A 16824-nucleotide genomic window follows, 5' to 3' on the forward strand; every position below is an offset into this window, starting at 1 on the left:
GGCCATTTTCTTTTTGGGCGTCGGTGCAGAGCAGTGTTTCTCGGCACTGACGGTGGGCTGGCTCTGTAGGGGTGGCCGGAAGGCTTAATAAGCTTCTTTATCGGTCCCGAAGGTGCGGTGTGGGAAGCAGTGTTCTTGGTCGTGCCTAGTCTCATGGGCGAAGGCGTGACCGAAGCCTTTTTCGATGCCATCGAGGGTGTGTGTGTGTGTGTGTGTGTGTGGGGGGGGGGCCGGAGTGATGTCCTCCACATCTAAATCGTCGGCTTCGGAGGCGCTGAGGGTCGGTGTGTTGTCCTTCTGGAGCGTCGACGCCTTCTCCGAAGATGTCGTCTGGGATCGCTGTCGACGAGTGTGCCATAGTTCTTCGTAACCTTCGGTCTCGAATGGTTTTCTTGGACCGGAAGGATTTGCACGCCGGACAGTCTCGAGCCTCGTGTTCAGGGGAGAGGCAGAGGTTGCATACTTCGTGAAGATCAGTGTGGGGGAATTTGGACCCACATCGAGGGCACTTCTTGAAGGGAGTCCTTTCAATTAGCCAGGACCAGAGCTTGGGTAGGCCCGAAGGCCGTCGTCGACGACTGGAATAGAATGTCTTGATCGATGAGAGCTGCGTCGAGTGTGGACATCGCGATCGGAAACAATACCGCGAAAAGGGGTGAGGATTGCGATTGGAGAACTGGAAACTGTTCGGAACCGGACCGCGAAGATCACATCCGAGCCCGATGGCGGAAAAAAAAAAAACAATCTGAGGATGGAGCCGAAGCCCATGCGCAATACGATCCAAAGGAGGAGTCGCATACCTCGTGACTTCCAAAGACTTTCCAAGAGGAAAAACAACTGCAAACATCCGGTCCCAACACCAGATGGCGATCTATGCACAGTGTGTAATCTGCAGCTCATATGCCTCGAACATATCAGTTTCTTTACCAGCTTGTAATATCATTGACCTGGGAGATAATTTCCTCAACAATGATTAGGCGAGTGACTAATGAACTACGCCACATATAAACTCACTCATTTTAGAGTGAATCAGTGGAGCATATAAAGAGCTACTTTATCAACTGGTAGTAAACCCATTCCAATCTCAATGGCATTTGGACTCACCTCACGTCCATTGTCCAACAGCATGATGTCATCGTCTGCAAGGTCATCCTGGCAGAAATCTGAGCACTTTTCAGAGACTGCAAAATATCCCTTTTCATTAGAGCACCTAAAGTACAAAGATCAACAAATAATGAGTGACAAGGTTAGTTTAGCGGTCACTGCACAGGTCACAACGATCAACGCCCGAGAAATCTCTTACCCTCTCCCACTTATTCCTCAACCTGCTTCCACTCCTCCGCCTCCTTTGTGGGAATGGTACCCTCCACCCAATCCAAGTAGGACTCATCTTTACCTGAAAAGACGGGCGTATTTCATGTAATCTGCATCTTCATCATAAGGCTTCTGTCCTCCAATGCCAACCCAGAAAAAGTTCTCTGGCTCCTCACCCTCATTCACGACCTTCAGAGAGAAACAAAAAACTACTATTAGTTTTAATAGTGGTATGAGAAAGGTTATACTGCACTGGATGCAAAGAGGAAAAAGCAGGAGTGTTTGTAATGTGAAAATGTTAAAGTAAAAACTCCTGAAATGTATCAACCAAATAATAGTGCCAGAAAAACACTGTTCAATGACCGTATTAATTTGGTCACCAGGAAGAGGTTGGGGAAGAGTTACATAGATCAAGCCAAAATAGCTTGGGGGATTGCTGGTAATGACGAGGTAGTTCCTGCCCTTATTATACTTGGAAATACGAGAAGTAAAGTGCATGTGTCGGGACACAAACAGCTGAAAATGATGGGCTGGAGTATCTCTCTCTCGGTCTTCTGGCAGTCTGCCACCTCTGTGCACTCCAGCAAAATGACTGCCATTGATTGGGGAATAACTGTCAATGGTTTTAAGGGAGGAGTTAGGGGCTGATCTCGCTGAACACTCATAGTTCATTCAAAGTCCTGCCCGTCCTGCTCTTCCTCAGTCCTATTGGACGTTAGCAGACTGGAAGGGAGGAAGGCATTGCATGCTAGCGAATAAGCTGGGAGGGGAGAGGGTAGAGGTCCTGGGTGCCTCCCTCCACACGCACTACGCATAGTAAGGCCACAATCCCCCTCCTGGCACAATTATCCAGTAGAGAGATGGGAATGGGGTAAGCCTTTATGGAGGGACAATGGCCGAACTTTGGTATTGGGTAGTACAGAAGGCGATCATTCCATTACACAAAGCAGTATGACATAATCACATGGAAGAGACAGAAAGAGAGCGAGAGAGAAAGGTAAAACACTGGCCTCCTGACATTCAGGGTGGTGACAGTCTGCTCGGTAACTAAAGACGGATAATGGACAACAACTAAAAGTTAGACTGTCTATATTCGATGAATATTTGACAGCCAACTGAATAAGAAAATGGAATGAATTTCAAGGATCACACAGTCCTCATCAGGAGAGAGTCTGAAGGTCATGTATTCTCCTTGTACAGTGGCCTTCCAGGTCACCAGTCTGATGCAACTGCATGCCATAACGTTGAGGGTTCAATAACACAAAACATTTAAATTCCAAACTGGGCGATATCCCCCTTTAGGAAAGGATACACACCACAACCTATTAGGATGATGTTCACTACTTGCCACTACTGGGAGATACTTGCCACCTGAATTTCCATAGGTACAAAGTAGTACCCGAAAGGATCTCCAGTACCACAACTGAATGCTTGACTTGGCCTTGTAGAAGATACAGAAAGGTGCATGCACCAGGGTACAAATTAGTTGATTATTCCTCTTCCTGCTAGCCCATTTACACAACAGAAGACACTTGTGCTGGCACTTGGAGGTTTTATTCCTGGCTGTCTGAAGAATTTCCGTCTCATGAGATGGTCCACAATGGCTCTAGGCTATGGCCTTTGAAGTCAGGGGACCAACGACTGATGGGAGGGATGGAAATTAGAACCCCAGCAGAGGAACAATGTTACCGCTATATATTTGATGCTTTTACCAGTGAAACAGAGGATATGCATTTTTCTTTTCTCACATTTGTCATTAACATTTACACAAGCTTTAAAATAAACCCTTAGTGGATGACTAATTTAGAAAAAGAAACTGGTGATCATTCCTATTTGAGGTGTCTACTACTAAGTTATTTCTTTTTATTCATGTAGGAGTTTTGTCCTGTGCTACTTGAAGTTTTCAATAAGACCAGTGTCCATGTGATCTCAGTTATACAGATTAAGGAACATTCTGAATGGCTGATTTTGCAATTTTTGTAGGCTGATAATGAGGGTTTTGGAGAGACCAGTACAAATGATGTTCCAAAAAATCAGACGAAGGGTGCTCCGGTCAGTTCCAACAAACAATAGGCTGGAATTCAGGGGAGTATCCTTCCATGTATAGAGATTTTCATTGATTGAACTACTGAACTGAAGTCTGGGGTGAACAACAATTAAGAATGTATAGGTTCTTGGCTTGTGGAGTAAAGGAAGGCAAGGTAGTCCCAAAACCTTTATTTGGCACCTCATACACAAAAGAACTAGTCTTATTATTCCAACTTTTATATTCTACAAACTGCAGTAACCATTTCACTTCTGCGCCTCACATATTCTATTCAAAAGCATTTGCTCAGTCACCCTTAAAAAGAGTTTCCCATTGTACTGGACATCGATCTGTGCTTGCTGCTGGCCTTCAGCCTCGATTTCCATACCCAGGCCCACATTTCTTAGTTCCTGGGAGAGGCAAACAAATTGCATTGCCTAAAAATGTAACTATAATAATTATAACACAGCACTCCAAAAGTTCTATTTTAAATGCTGTGAAATCTATTTAAGTCTGGTTTTCTGGCTCACACTTTTAGAGCTATTATGGCTTTTTTCTGGGCAAAAATATTCAAAAAGACTTTACTGAAGCTTTATTTCCTTCTTTAAAGCCCTGCAAATAGTATTTTTTTCTCTTAAACAGCACCTAGATTATCTCTGTGAATGTCAGTGATGCCTGGACCCTATATTCTTTTGCTCGAGGACAGGCAAGTAAAATAAATCCACTTACTGGCACTGATTTGCTGCACAGCCATTATCAAGTTACTCCATCCTCTATATCAGTCAGAAAACAAATCCAGTTTTCGTAAATGTACTGAACTTTCTCCCGAATACCAGGGTTCTCCATTTCTTTCTTTTCATTTCTGTTCTACATAATCCATGTTGGAAGTGCTCCACATTCATATTTGTTGCTGAAATGGATTAGTTACTTACCTGTAATCCTAGTTCTCTTCCAGGGGTATCCTCATCAAAGTCATAAGCATTAGAATATTCCCGACCATGCGCGGGACCCCGGAAACACTACATTATATGTGATATATATATATATATATATATATATATACATATATATACATATATACATATATATACATATATACAATTGCAGCCTACTAAGCACCAGAGCTGAATCATGCCATAAGGATTCTCTACCATACATGAAAAAACATGCATTAGAAACAGGAGAAAACAATAGCAAAACTTTTTTTAGAAACTGTTTTAATGCTCAGCACTCAGTAGAAATCCTCATAAACCACTGAAAGCATAGGAAGCTCCCAGGCTGCATTGCAAACACCCAGTCTAAAAAGACTGAAAAGCTAACTTGTAGCTGCATAGCAATAAACTGATACCGTGCCTTTAAGGCACACCTGACCCCCAACTTCCGATCATGCCTCAGGGGTGATAGTTAGGTCAGTTGTTCTTTGCGGAGACTGAAAAAGCCATGGCACAAAGAGATAACATCTTAAAAAGAAAACTATCCTTTGCCCGAGGAGGCGGGAGGGTTTCTTATGACTTTGATGAGGATACCCCTGGAAGAGAACTAGGATTACAGGTAAGTAACTAATCCTTCTCTTCCAGGGGATCCTCATCAATAGTCATAAGCATTAGAATAGAATAGCGAGCCTCACCTCATCACCCTGCGGGCAAAGGGAAAAAGACAGAAAACCTGCTCAGTAGGCTTAGAAAGAAGAAACTAAGCTACCCAAATAGATTCCTCAAGGAGGCTTGGCCTACTTGAGCATCAGCCCTGAAATCAGATTCTAGGCAGTAGTGCCTCGTAACGGTATGAACAGATTGTGAGAAGTTGGCCTGATGTATGATGTCACTAGTTCTAGTGTACACCTTATATCAGTCCAAACAACCCTTATGGTGATTGGTTGTATAGTCAACCTTATAGACCAGCTATCCTAGTGGTAGCATGGACAAGAGCAGTCTTGGGTTAAACTCTGAATGGCATGTGAAGCCAGCTGTGATACCATATGTAATCCCTTGAATACCAAATGAAAGGACACCACAACAGATATATATATATAAAATAAAGTGTATTTATTCTAGTCAAACCCTCAGCACTCTTTATGAGATTCGAGGTAAGTACAACACAGTCTTATTCAAGCATACATTAAGTCACACAGGTAATTAATACAGTTAGGCCCTAGGGGCCACGCAAACCATATACTAAAGAAGTGGTATAAGGACCACTGTCACGGAAATAGAATAGGCCTAGGCAATCGCTGGGGCTACCCTACACTACCAACTGTTAGGAAGTGGGAGGCCCACGGGATTCAGGTGCAGAGTGGAAACACTTGCGCGTAATGCGTATAATCGATAGAAATAGTACAGTTCTGGAATAAGCAGTTTTAGGACACTTCTGGAGCAACTAGGAAGTCGAGACTCGGAAACTAGACCCTAGGATAGTCACTACCCTTGTGAGCACCGAAGTACCCAAGTTACCTAGCCCACAGGCTGCGGGTGCGTATGTGTGAACTTGCGTCGGGTTTCGTCGTGGACTTCTATGGATGCCTGAAGGAAAGTTGCTGACAGGCAGTCAGTGCAGAGTGTCCGGTGGATCCCAAGGCCGGGATCAAGAAGGAAGGGTACCTGCAAGCAGAAGGGACAGAGTCAAGGTCACTAGCCAGTGACCACGTGGAACCAGGAAGGAACCAGGCGATGTCGTGAAGATTGCAGGTGAAGGGTGAAGCTTGTCGCAGCAACCACGGGTACCAGGACGACCAGGACCAGGAGGCGAGCTGTCCCACGAAGACTCTTGCTGTCGGCGGCGGCGAAGTCGAACTAGGACTCCCCAAGCCTTGGCAAGCGGAACCCACGAAGAACGGAGGACTTGCTTCTGGTGCAGACCAGGAAGGTCTGGGGTGCTTCTCTTTTGCAAGGAAGCGGGAGCCAGTCTGGAGGAGCCAAACCAGCAGTGAAGATTTAAAGGTGTGTCGTCACAAAGGCCGCTAGCCAACGGGCAAGCAACCGGACAGACGCGGCAAGCAGGAAAATGCAGAAGGGCCCCACGCAGGACTCGTGGAGTGTGGGGGGCTGATCTTCGGTGCAGATGGTGGTTGGGGCTTCTCAATCCCCGGTGCACAACTTCGAGGGTACCTCAGAAGCTGCGCTGGAAGATACTCGCCACTTTTCCCAGGTAGCCGGTCCCACGTCTCTCGTTGCCTCCATGGATCTCAGCTCGGCTGTGGAGGTGGATCAGGGTCGGAGAAGTCTGGAAGTCAAGCCTCTGGTCGGGCTCTGCAGTCGGTCCCTCGTAGAACTTCAGCAAAGCAAAGGGTAGTCTCTTGATGGTGCCCGTTTGCACAGGGTAGCCACTCCTTGGCCACAAGGGAGATTCTTCAGTCTTCTTCTTTCGTCGTATGTCGAAGGTCCAGAGTTTCTGTTCAAGTTGCAGGTTCAGGATAATCTAATCTCCTGGGGCCCAGCTACCACTATTATCCAAATCTGGGGGGGCTGGGTTACCTGCTAGGTAACGCCTTATGGGTGGGACCTGGGAGGGGGGTGGTTACACCCCCTTCCCTTTGTCCAGTTTCGCGCCAGGACTGGGGCTGGAGTGCCCCAGCACCGGTTTGAACTGGACTATGCACGGGACACCTTGTGTGCCCCAGGCATGTCTCATTCTTTTCATCCCTCCCTGCCCCAATACACTAAGGCCTGTCTGGGGTGGTGCTCGCACCTCCCAAGGCAGGAAACCTATTGTCCAAGCCTCCCTTGCCGGGATCACTCCCAGCAGCAGGAGGTCAGACTCGTGTCTGTGGCAGCAGCATCCATTTTGTGATGCTGGGGCTCTGGTTAACTTTAACCGGGTAAGTAGGTTACAACATGTCTTCTCCCTCTAGAAAGGAGGGATAATATCCTCATCCCCAGAAATGGGATGGGGGTATTATTCCAAAGTGTTAGACACCTTACACGACAGGTTTTGATAAAGCCAAACCATAGTTACCATAACCGTTTAAGATTATAAGGCACTTTAAGAGTATATGGTAGGCTATATCATAGTACAGCTATAAGAACATGGTTCCGAAAGCTGCAGACAGGCTCAGCTCATGCTAGAGCACCATCTCACATGTTACCAAGCACTCTGCCTCCAGGATTGTTAAGGCCTGCCATAGGAGTGGCTGATAGGTACACATGTGTCTATATGTAAGCTAGGTATAGGAATACTACACCTAAGCAAGGGGTGATTACACGACCTTGCCCCAGCTGAGTGATCAGCCAGTTGTGTCATAATGGAAGGCCAGGCCAGGGGTGGCATAATACATGCTGCAGCCCCTGGTAGGCCTAGGGTACACCTATGCCCTGGGTACCTAAGGTACACTGTACAGGGGCCAATAAGGTGATCCTATCCAAATGGGTTATGCACCTAAAGTACATAGTATCAATTTAGAGAGAGAACAGCAGGGCTGTGGGTCTGATTAGCAGGCCCACAGCCACATCCAAGTCGAAAACCAGTAAAGCAAAAGCAAAAAGTGGGGGTGAACATAGAAAGCAGACCCTACTCTCCTACACCGATTTCCAGGTTGCAGCCTTGCAGATCTCTGACATCGGGACGTCATGCAAGAAGGCAACAGTGGCCGCTTTCCCTCTAGCGGAATGCGCCTTAGGCGGCACCGGTAAGGGCCTTTTCGCCAGTTGGTAAGCCAAGGTAATGCAGTACACAATCCATCTGGAGATGGATCTCTTAGCGGCTGGGAAGCCTGTCCTCATGGCGCCATAATTGACAAATAATTGATCTGTCTTCCTGATGCCCTTGGTACTTTCTAAGTAGAACTCTTGAGGTCAAAGGAATGAAGCGACCGCTCAGCTGGGGTCGCTGGATTAAAAAAAAAAGAAGGAAGGGAAATGGACTGATTAATATGAAAATCAGACACTACCTTAGGGAGAAAAGATGGATGTGCCCGTAAGACCACTTTGTTAAGGTGAAAAACAGTGTAAGGCTCCTTAGTACAGAGAGCCTGGATCTCGCTTACTCTGCGTGCCGATGTAATGGCTACCAGAAAAGCGGCCTTCCAAGACAAATGTTGCAAGGAAGCTCTATGGATTGGTTCAAAGGGCGGGCCCATCAATTTTGATAACACTAAGTTCAACTCCCACGGAGGAGAAGGGTTTCGAACCGGGGGATACACCTTCTTCAACCCCTGTAAGAAGTCCTTCACCACCTGCATTTGGAAAAAGGAGGGCTGACTAGGAGATCTCCTGTATGCTGTAATGGCAGATAAATGGACCCTGATAGAAGCATACTTTAACCCTGCTCTTGCTAAGTACAGAAGGTAAGGTAGAGTGACATCCTCCTGCCCCTTCGTAGGATCAAGGTGATGCTCTCCACACCAAAGAAAAAACCTCTTCCACTTGAACGCATACGACGCTCTCGTGGAGGGCCTTTTTGCTTCCTTCAAAATATGCATACACTCAGGAGGCAGATTCAAATGTCCGTACTGCAGGACCTCAGGAGCCATGCTGCCAAGTTCAGTGAGGGAAGGTTGGGATGCAGAATCCTCCCGCCCATCTTGGTCAGCAGGTCCGGCCTGCAAGGCAGCCTCCTGTGTGGAAGTACCGACAGATGAAGGTCCGGGTACCACCACTGCCGTGGCCAGTCTGGAGCAATCGGAAGCATCGTCATGCTGGATCTGAGAAGCTTGGACACCACCTTGGGGATCAGGGGCAGAGGAGGAAAGGCATAGGCATATGTCCCTGACCAGTCCATCAAAAGCGCATTCCCCCTTGTCCCTGGACGGTGGAATCTGGACGCGAAGGCGTGGCATTTTGTGTTTTCGTCGTCTGCTAAGAGATCCATCTCCGGACGACCCCAACGATGGAAAAGGTCCGCCACCACCTCGTCGTGCAGCACCCAGTCTGGCTGATCTTCGAAGTGCCTGCTGAGTGCGTCTGCCTTGATATTGAGCTCTCCTGGAAGGTGCACTGCCACTACCGAGAGGTTCCGGGTGAGAAGCCAGTGCCAGATCGCCTGAGACTCCAGGGAGAGAGGACGTGACCGAGTTCCGCCCTGTTTGTTCAGGTAGAACATGGTCGTTGTGTTGTCGGTTTGGACCAGGACCGAATCGGACTCGATTGCCGGTAGGAAAGCTTTGAGAGCAAGGTGGACTGCTCGGAGCTCCAGCATATTGATGTGGTAGGTCTGTTCTTTCGCCGACCACCACCCTTGTATCTGAAGGCACCCCATGTGTGCCCCCCAGCCTTGAAGAGCTGCGTCTGTCACCACAAATTGCACTGGAAGTGGCTGGTGAATACGGACTCCCACCATCAGATTCCGCTGCTGCGTCCACCATGTGAGGGAGGATCTCGCCGCCTGGGAAAGACATATCCGATCTTCCCAGCGACGTGTTGACTGATCCCACTGGTCCTCCAGAGTTTGTTGCAAAGGCTGCATCCGCAGCCACGCGTTGGGGATAAGAAAGATGCAGGACGCCATGGATCCCAGCAGGGATGCCACCTGTCGGACTGACGGTTTCTGTACCTGGAGCAGGAGTCCGCACTTCCGTTTCATTGAGGACAGTCTCTCCTCCGAAGGATACGCTCTTCCCACACTTGTGTCCAGAACGGAGCCAAGGTAGTGAATGGTTTGGGTGGGCTGCTGCACTGATTTCTCCATGTTGACGTGAAGGCCGAGATCGTGCAACTGTTGCAGGCAGACCTGGAAGTCTTGCCTCACCCGCTGCTGGGATGGACCTTTCAGCAGCCAGTCGTCTAAGTAGGGGTAGACGAAGAGACCTTTTCTGTGCAGGCAGGCTGCCACCACTGCCATGCATTTTGTGAAGACTCGCGGAGCCGACTTGAGTCCAAAGGGCAGGACCTTGTATTGGTAATGCCGGCGGACCACCACAAACCGCAGGTACTTGCGATGATGCTTTGCAATGGAAATGTGGAAGTACGCATCTTGGAGGTCCACCGAACACATCCAATCCCCTACTTGTAGATGTGGACATATTTGATGAAGTGCCAACATGCGAAACTTCTCCTTGACGATGACCTTGTTCAGAGGGCGAAGGTCTAGGATCGGCCGAAATTTGTGCTCCTGATCTTTTTTGGGGACCAGAAAGTATCGTGAGTACACTCCCTTTCCCCTTTGAGAAGGTGGAACCCTTTCGATAGCCTGCTTTTGAAGAAGGGCCCTCACCCCCTTCCGCAGCAGCTGCAACTGGTGAGGGCGGGACTGTTTTGGTGGTATGTCTTTTGGAACCGCACGGAAACGAAGCGCATATCCATTGCGCAGTATATTCAGCACCCAGCGATCTTTTGTGATGCTGTCCCACTCTGCCAGATGTTGTGAAGCACTTCCTCCCACTGGAGTGGGCAATGGTGGCGGAGGAAGCCAATGTTCATGCCTTCCCTCCTCTCGCCGTGGTAGAGGACTGCTGTTGGTGTCCCCCTCTACCTCTGTTGGACTTGCCTCCTCGATACTGCAACTTTCCTTGGGTCTTATTCTGGGACGACTTTGGGGTTTGAACCCTCTGTTGAGGCCCCTTGCGCTGGTTGGGTCTGTAGCGGCGTCTGAACGCTTTCTTTTTCTCCAACCCAACCGCCTTGGGTGTCCAACTCGGTCTTCATGCAACCCATCTCTTCGTCAGCATGCGTGCCGAAGAGTGAAGAGCCAGAGAATGAGAGATTCAAGATTCTCTGCTGCGCATCAGGTTTCAGTCCTGTTAGTCGCAACCAGGACGACCTTCTGGAGCATACTCCATGCGCGTAAGAATGCGCTGCTAGCACCGCTCCATCCGCCGCAGTGCTAATCGACTGATTGGCCACCAGGGATCCCTCAGTGACTATTTCCTCGAAATCCTTCTGGTCTTCCTTTGGGAGCTTGGATTTGAACCGCTCCAATGAGTCCCAGAGAGCTCTGTCGTATCGGCCGAGCAGCGCAGCCGCGCTGGAGACCTTAAGGGAGGCAGCCGCCGACGTGCAGGCTTTGCGACCCCACGAGACCTGAGCTCTGCTCTCTTTATCTGGTGGGACAGAAGAAGAGGACGATACAGCGTGAGTCTTCCTTGCCGCTGCTACTATGACAGAGTCTGCAGGAGGGTCCATCTTAACAAAGACCGGGTCAGAGGTAGCCGGCTTATATTTCTTAAGGATGCGAGCCGGAACCGCCTTGATGGTCGCCGGGGTTAAGAAGGTGTCCATGACAGGTTCCAGGATCCCAGGAACCAATGGGAGCAGCAGTCGAGACGCAGTCTTCTGATGCAAGGTCTCGAAAATCACCGATGTCGTGACTTGCGGGACTGACATCTCAATGTTGAGCTTCTGAGCCCCCCTCTGCAGAACCTCATGGTAGGTGTGGATATTGTCTATGGGAGAGACCCTAGACACTGGGCTGTCCGATAGCGTGGGGGAGTAATCCCTCTTTGAGGATCGGGTGGAGGACGTCGAGGAAGTAGATGGTGTTCTTCTACCTCGCCGATGATCACGGGCCCGTGATCTGACTGCACGATCTTCTCGCCTGGGGGAGAGCGATCTATGGCGCTGCGTCTCAGGTGACCTCTCGCGTGCCTGTCTGGGAGGGCTCACTCTGTCCACTTCGTCCACCAATCTTTGAAGCGGGGATCTATGCGCCAGACTGGCATAGTCTTGCATCCTTATTGTAGCCCCTGAGTCCTGCCAGTGACGTACGGGCAGAAGCCATCTGGGCGACAGTGGAACCGCAGCAGTGGTGTCGCGCTGTCTTGAAGGAGACCTGCAGGCATGGCTAGCCACTTCCCTCCATGTAGCCGACCTTGGAGAAGCTCTGGATGAGTGAGAGGAGGAATGGCGCGAAGCTGACTCCGTCACTAGGACCACCGATCCATCCCCAGACCTCACCAAGGCCGGTTTCGACGTTGAGCGCGCTCTGGACGTCGATCTGTGCTTCTGCCTTCGTGCTTGAAGGGCCTCCCGTGTGCTCGACGTCGAACGCCGTATCGACGGCGACCTGTGCCGAGAAGAATGATGCCTCGACGTCGAATGGCGATGTGAAGCAGACGACGGAGGGACCCTCTCACTCGACGCCGAACGTCGTCTAGACGACGGCAGAGCTGCGTCCAATCTCGACGTCGACGGTCTGCGTGACGACGGCTGAGGGGTATTTCTCGCCCTCGAAGCCGAACGCCGTCGAGACGACGACGGAGACCTCATCCGCGACATCGATCGTCGCCTGGTTGACGACGGCGGAGGAGTCTTCGCTCTCGACGTCGATCGCTGGTGGAACTGCGACGGCGGAAGTGAGCCTGCCCTCGACGACGGAGGGGTGACACTCCTCGACACCGATCGACGTCGAGTCGCCGTCGGCGGAGGGTCTCCGGTCCTCGACGCCGATTGTCGCTGGGTTGACGACGGCGGAGGGTCTCTGCTCCTCGACGTCGATCGTCGCCGGGTTGACGACGGCGGACGAGTCTTCGACGTCGACGACGTACCTTTTCTCGACGGCGAGCCCGCCGTCGAAGGTCTTTTCTTGGAAATATGACCCACCTTAAGATCTTTTGTCAGCGCCGAGCCCGACGCTGAAGCAGAAGGACGCGAGGACTTGCTTCTAGAAGGCGTTCTAGACCTCTTGGAGCCCTTCTTCACTGGAGATCTTCCCCTCGATGGTTTACCTGCCAGGCCATACAGGTGAATCCTTTCCCTGTCCTTCAAAGTTCTTCTGGCCAGGTTCTGGCAGTGAGGGCAGGTCGTAGGATCATGGTCCTCCGGTAGACAAAGGATACAGACCCTATGAGAATCAGTCTTGGCCTTCTTTTTGCCACAAGAAGGGCAAGGGTCAAAAAGAGATGGCATTTTAAGATATTAAAAAATGCCCAAACCTGTCAAAAAAGACAGCCTCTTACTTTAACGGATGTAAAACATCGAAGTAAGGAATAAAAGTTGTGAAAAGTGAAAATATTTTCTGATAAAAATCAGAAAAGAGTGGAGCTGTGTTGCCAGGATCCTTCCTGAAGGAGCTGGAAAGAACTGACATAACTGTCTCCCCTGAGGCATGATGGGAAGTTGGGGGTCAGGTGTGCCTAAAAGGCACGGTGTCAGTTTATTGCTATGCAGCTACAAGTCAGCTTTTCAGTCTTTTTAGACTGGGTGTTTGCAATGCAGCCTGGGAGCTTCCTATGCTTTCAGTGGTTTATGAGGATTTCTACTGAGTGCTGAGCATTAAAACAGTTTCTAAAACAAGTTTTGCAATTGTTTTCTCCCGTTTCTAATGCATGTTTTTTCATGTATGGTAGAGAATCCTTATGGCATGATTCAGCTCTGGTGTTTAGTAGGCTGCAATTGCTTGTTTTTAATATATATATATATAAATATATATATGTGGGGGACATATAATGTAGTGTTTCCGGGGTCCCGCGCATGGGCGGGAATATTCTAATGCTTATGACTATTGATGAGGTTTCCCTGGAAGAGAACTTTGAGTCTATCTTGTTCTTTAAGGAAGACCTCTAGGGTGGCCAAAAATAAATTGTAACCTTTGCCCAATACTACTATATTCTAAGTTCTATGCCTCAATAGTTCACTTGCACAGGTGCAACCCAAGCCCTTAAGAAATCCAATACTTGCGTGAACGGTGTAAATATTTCCCTTTGCCAGCACCTTAAATGCCAGGTTTGGTTTAATTTATTGGTTATGCCTTTTATCAAAATTCTTCCATAGCCACATAGTACAGAGTCAGCCCCAAACTTACTTCTAACTTTCCTCTTAATTTGAGAGTCAAACATTGCAACATTAGCAAATGAGTTACAAGCTTTTGGAGGGAGAGTGCAGATTGCACCCATCATCTTGTGCAATCATCTAGGCATTGCAGTGACAGAGCTGGAGCGGGGAAAGAAAAAGAGGCTGTGGTGGGAGGGGAACAAAGGTGTATGCAGAAGTCACTCCGCTGTTGGTGGGGGTGAGGAGTGTAGAAGAAAGAACCCTCCTAAAAAAAAAAAACACACAACTACTTCGGGTACCTCCACTTACCCTTCTAAACGACTATTCAGGAAAACACAAAAGTGTTGAAACTTGAAAGAGAAGATCTCAAAATCAACTTAAGACCATTTTACCAGATGCGCAGCACTGCCCCTTGGATACCCAGTTGGGGCAGATTCATTTGGTGACCCCCTTGAATCCCTTCAGTCATCTACTGTGTCCGACTTCTCTGTGTGGATCATCAAATGATCAGTAGATCCTAGGTGAGCACAGGCCCCCCGCCCCCTGAAGTCGCTGGTGGCTCAAGTCAAAGTAGAGCAGGAAAATGCACTGGCACCTTACAAGAGGATGTTAAGAAGGGGCAAAGACTTTACTGGAGGATAGAATTTGCTGTCTCAATGATTCAAAATACTGTCACTCAGGACTTATACCTCTCTTAAGAATGTGGTGTTCAAGGTTGGAAAACTCTTGAAGAAGTCCACCCTATGGAGTGGAAAATGATCAGGATGAACCTGGCCATGCTTCCCTCAAGAAAGGCTTCAAGCAGGAGGGCATAAGAAAGACAAAAGTCTGGTTCACTTAGAGGAAGGCATGACTAACTAATCCAGGATGTGAGCCACTGGGTCATACTGAGGACTCAGCGAACCAAGCCCTGTGGACTCCAGGACTCACATAGCCAAGTAACATTCAACAGATAGCACTAAGGAACAAAAAGAAATCTGCTTAATTTTCTTCTATCCATTGAGATGGGACCAGTGTTTCTTATTTGCAAAAGTGTGTTTGATACTAGGTACAGCGTATCTGAGTATGAAAGTTTGTTTGTGGAACACCAAAGGTGCAATAAATCTGTGGCAGCATCTATTGTGAATGTCCTGTGTTAGCTAGTCCTAGCACCTCAATACTATACTAGCATTAGGCTTCTTGCCTCAGTGTTAGGATGCAAGAACATTTTAAGAAGGCTTTGGATATTACACTAAGTCAGCACCTTAAGGTCAATTGACAAAGCCTTAGACAAGAGTGGAGGATTAAAATACAAAAAAAGCAGGTGGGCAGAAAACAATCCTCAGATCAGTGCACAGCCTGTGACCACACACATTTTGCGAGCAGATCTCATCACTGTATGCGAAGAAAAAAAGGCTGAAAATCAACAAGGTCGAGTTAAGGGTAAGGATCCCATTTAAGCTCTGCATGTGCTCAAGCTTCCAGATTGCTTTTCACTTGGTGCAGTATGAAAAAATAAGCAATTTGGCCTCCTGCCTCCACTGGGTGGATGTCTAACAAGTCTACAAGAACGGGGTGAGGGAGTAAGCATATGTGATATTTGCCTGCACGGATTTTCCTTCAGTGTTTTTGTAATGTCTTTGACCTCTCCAGATTTAACAACTGTATTTTTGTTTTCTGCAGCATACATTGTGGAATGAAAAGCAAATTATGTAATGAGAGTTTATGTACCGAGCAACAAAAATAAGGCCTGGTTTCCTAAATACATTAAATACAAGGATGCATCTGTTCTTGGCATGTAGACCTGTAGAGTTGTATACTTTAGCATAGATCGCCATCTGGTGTTGGGCTCGGATGTTTGCACTTTGTTGAAGAAGTCTTTGTAGTCCCGGGATAGGGGACTCCTCCTTATGGTGATAGTGTGCATGGCATGGGCAGCGAATCCATATTCAGATTGTTTTTCGCCATAAAGGGAGATGGAGTTAGTAAGAGACTAGAAAAGGATGTCCATGTGATGTATCTAAATAAGATAATACTGCAACAGATAAAAGGTACACAGGGAGGTGGGTGGGCATATACAACTCTACATGCCAAGAACAGATGCATACTGGTAAGTAGCATTTTCCGTTCGAGGCATATGAGCTGTAAATCTTTAGCATAAACTATAAAGCAGTTTTTCCTCCCTAGTGGTGACAACCTGTATCCATTGCAGTAGTTTGAAAAAGTGTTCTTAATACAGCCTGGCCCACAGTAGCTTGTTGCTTTGCATGCACATCTACACAATAGTGTTTAGTGAAAGTATGTGCTGTAAATCAAGTTGCTGCTTTGCAGATGTCATCTAGAGGAATGTTCCCTAAGAATGCCATATAAGCCCCTAGTTTGCGTGTGGAATGAGCTCTAGGGGGAATAGTTAATGTGCGTTTAGATTTGAGATAGCATATGTGGATGCATTTAACAATCCACCTTGCGATTCCTGTTTTTGAAATGGGATTGCCTTTGTAAGTTGGGGAGAAAGCTCCAAAAAGTTGTTTTGTTTTTCTAAAACTTTTAGTTCTTTTGATGTAGTAGAGTATCGCTCTTTTAACGTCTAGCGTGTGGAGAGCGCGTTCTGCTACTGAGTCTGGTTGAGGGAAAAATACTGGAAGTTCAACTGACTGATTAAGGTGAAAGGCAGATACCACCTTAGGTAGAAATGTTGGATTAGGCCTAAGAACCACTTTACTATGGTGTATTTGTAAAAATGGTTCTTGTGTGGTTAATGCCTGGAGTTCACTAACTCCAAGTGATGTGATAGCTACGAGGAAGGCTACTTTCCAAGTAAGGAACTGTAACTCGCATTTGTGCAGAGGTTCAAATGGGGGACCCATG

At 48.0% G+C, this 16824-nt stretch overlaps 1 protein-coding gene across 3 annotated transcripts in view; it reads right to left on the reverse strand.

Annotated features, from left to right (window-relative positions):
- Positions 1-16824, reverse strand: part of FLII (FLII actin remodeling protein) — a 291687-nt gene that overhangs the window by 41678 nt on the left and 233185 nt on the right. For all 3 annotated transcript variants that reach the window (XM_085628978.1, XM_085628977.1, XM_085628974.1), the window contains exons 28-29: positions 1397-1503; positions 1105-1210 (exon numbers count right to left, since the gene is read on the reverse strand). In XM_085628978.1, coding sequence (XP_085485104.1) covers positions 1105-1210; positions 1397-1503 — 213 coding nt within the window. The remainder of the gene's footprint in view (positions 1-1104; positions 1211-1396; positions 1504-16824) is intronic.

This window comes from Triturus cristatus, chromosome 10 (genome assembly GCF_964204655.1).
Source record: "Triturus cristatus chromosome 10, aTriCri1.1, whole genome shotgun sequence".
Classification (NCBI taxonomy): domain Eukaryota; kingdom Metazoa; phylum Chordata; class Amphibia; order Caudata; family Salamandridae; genus Triturus; species Triturus cristatus.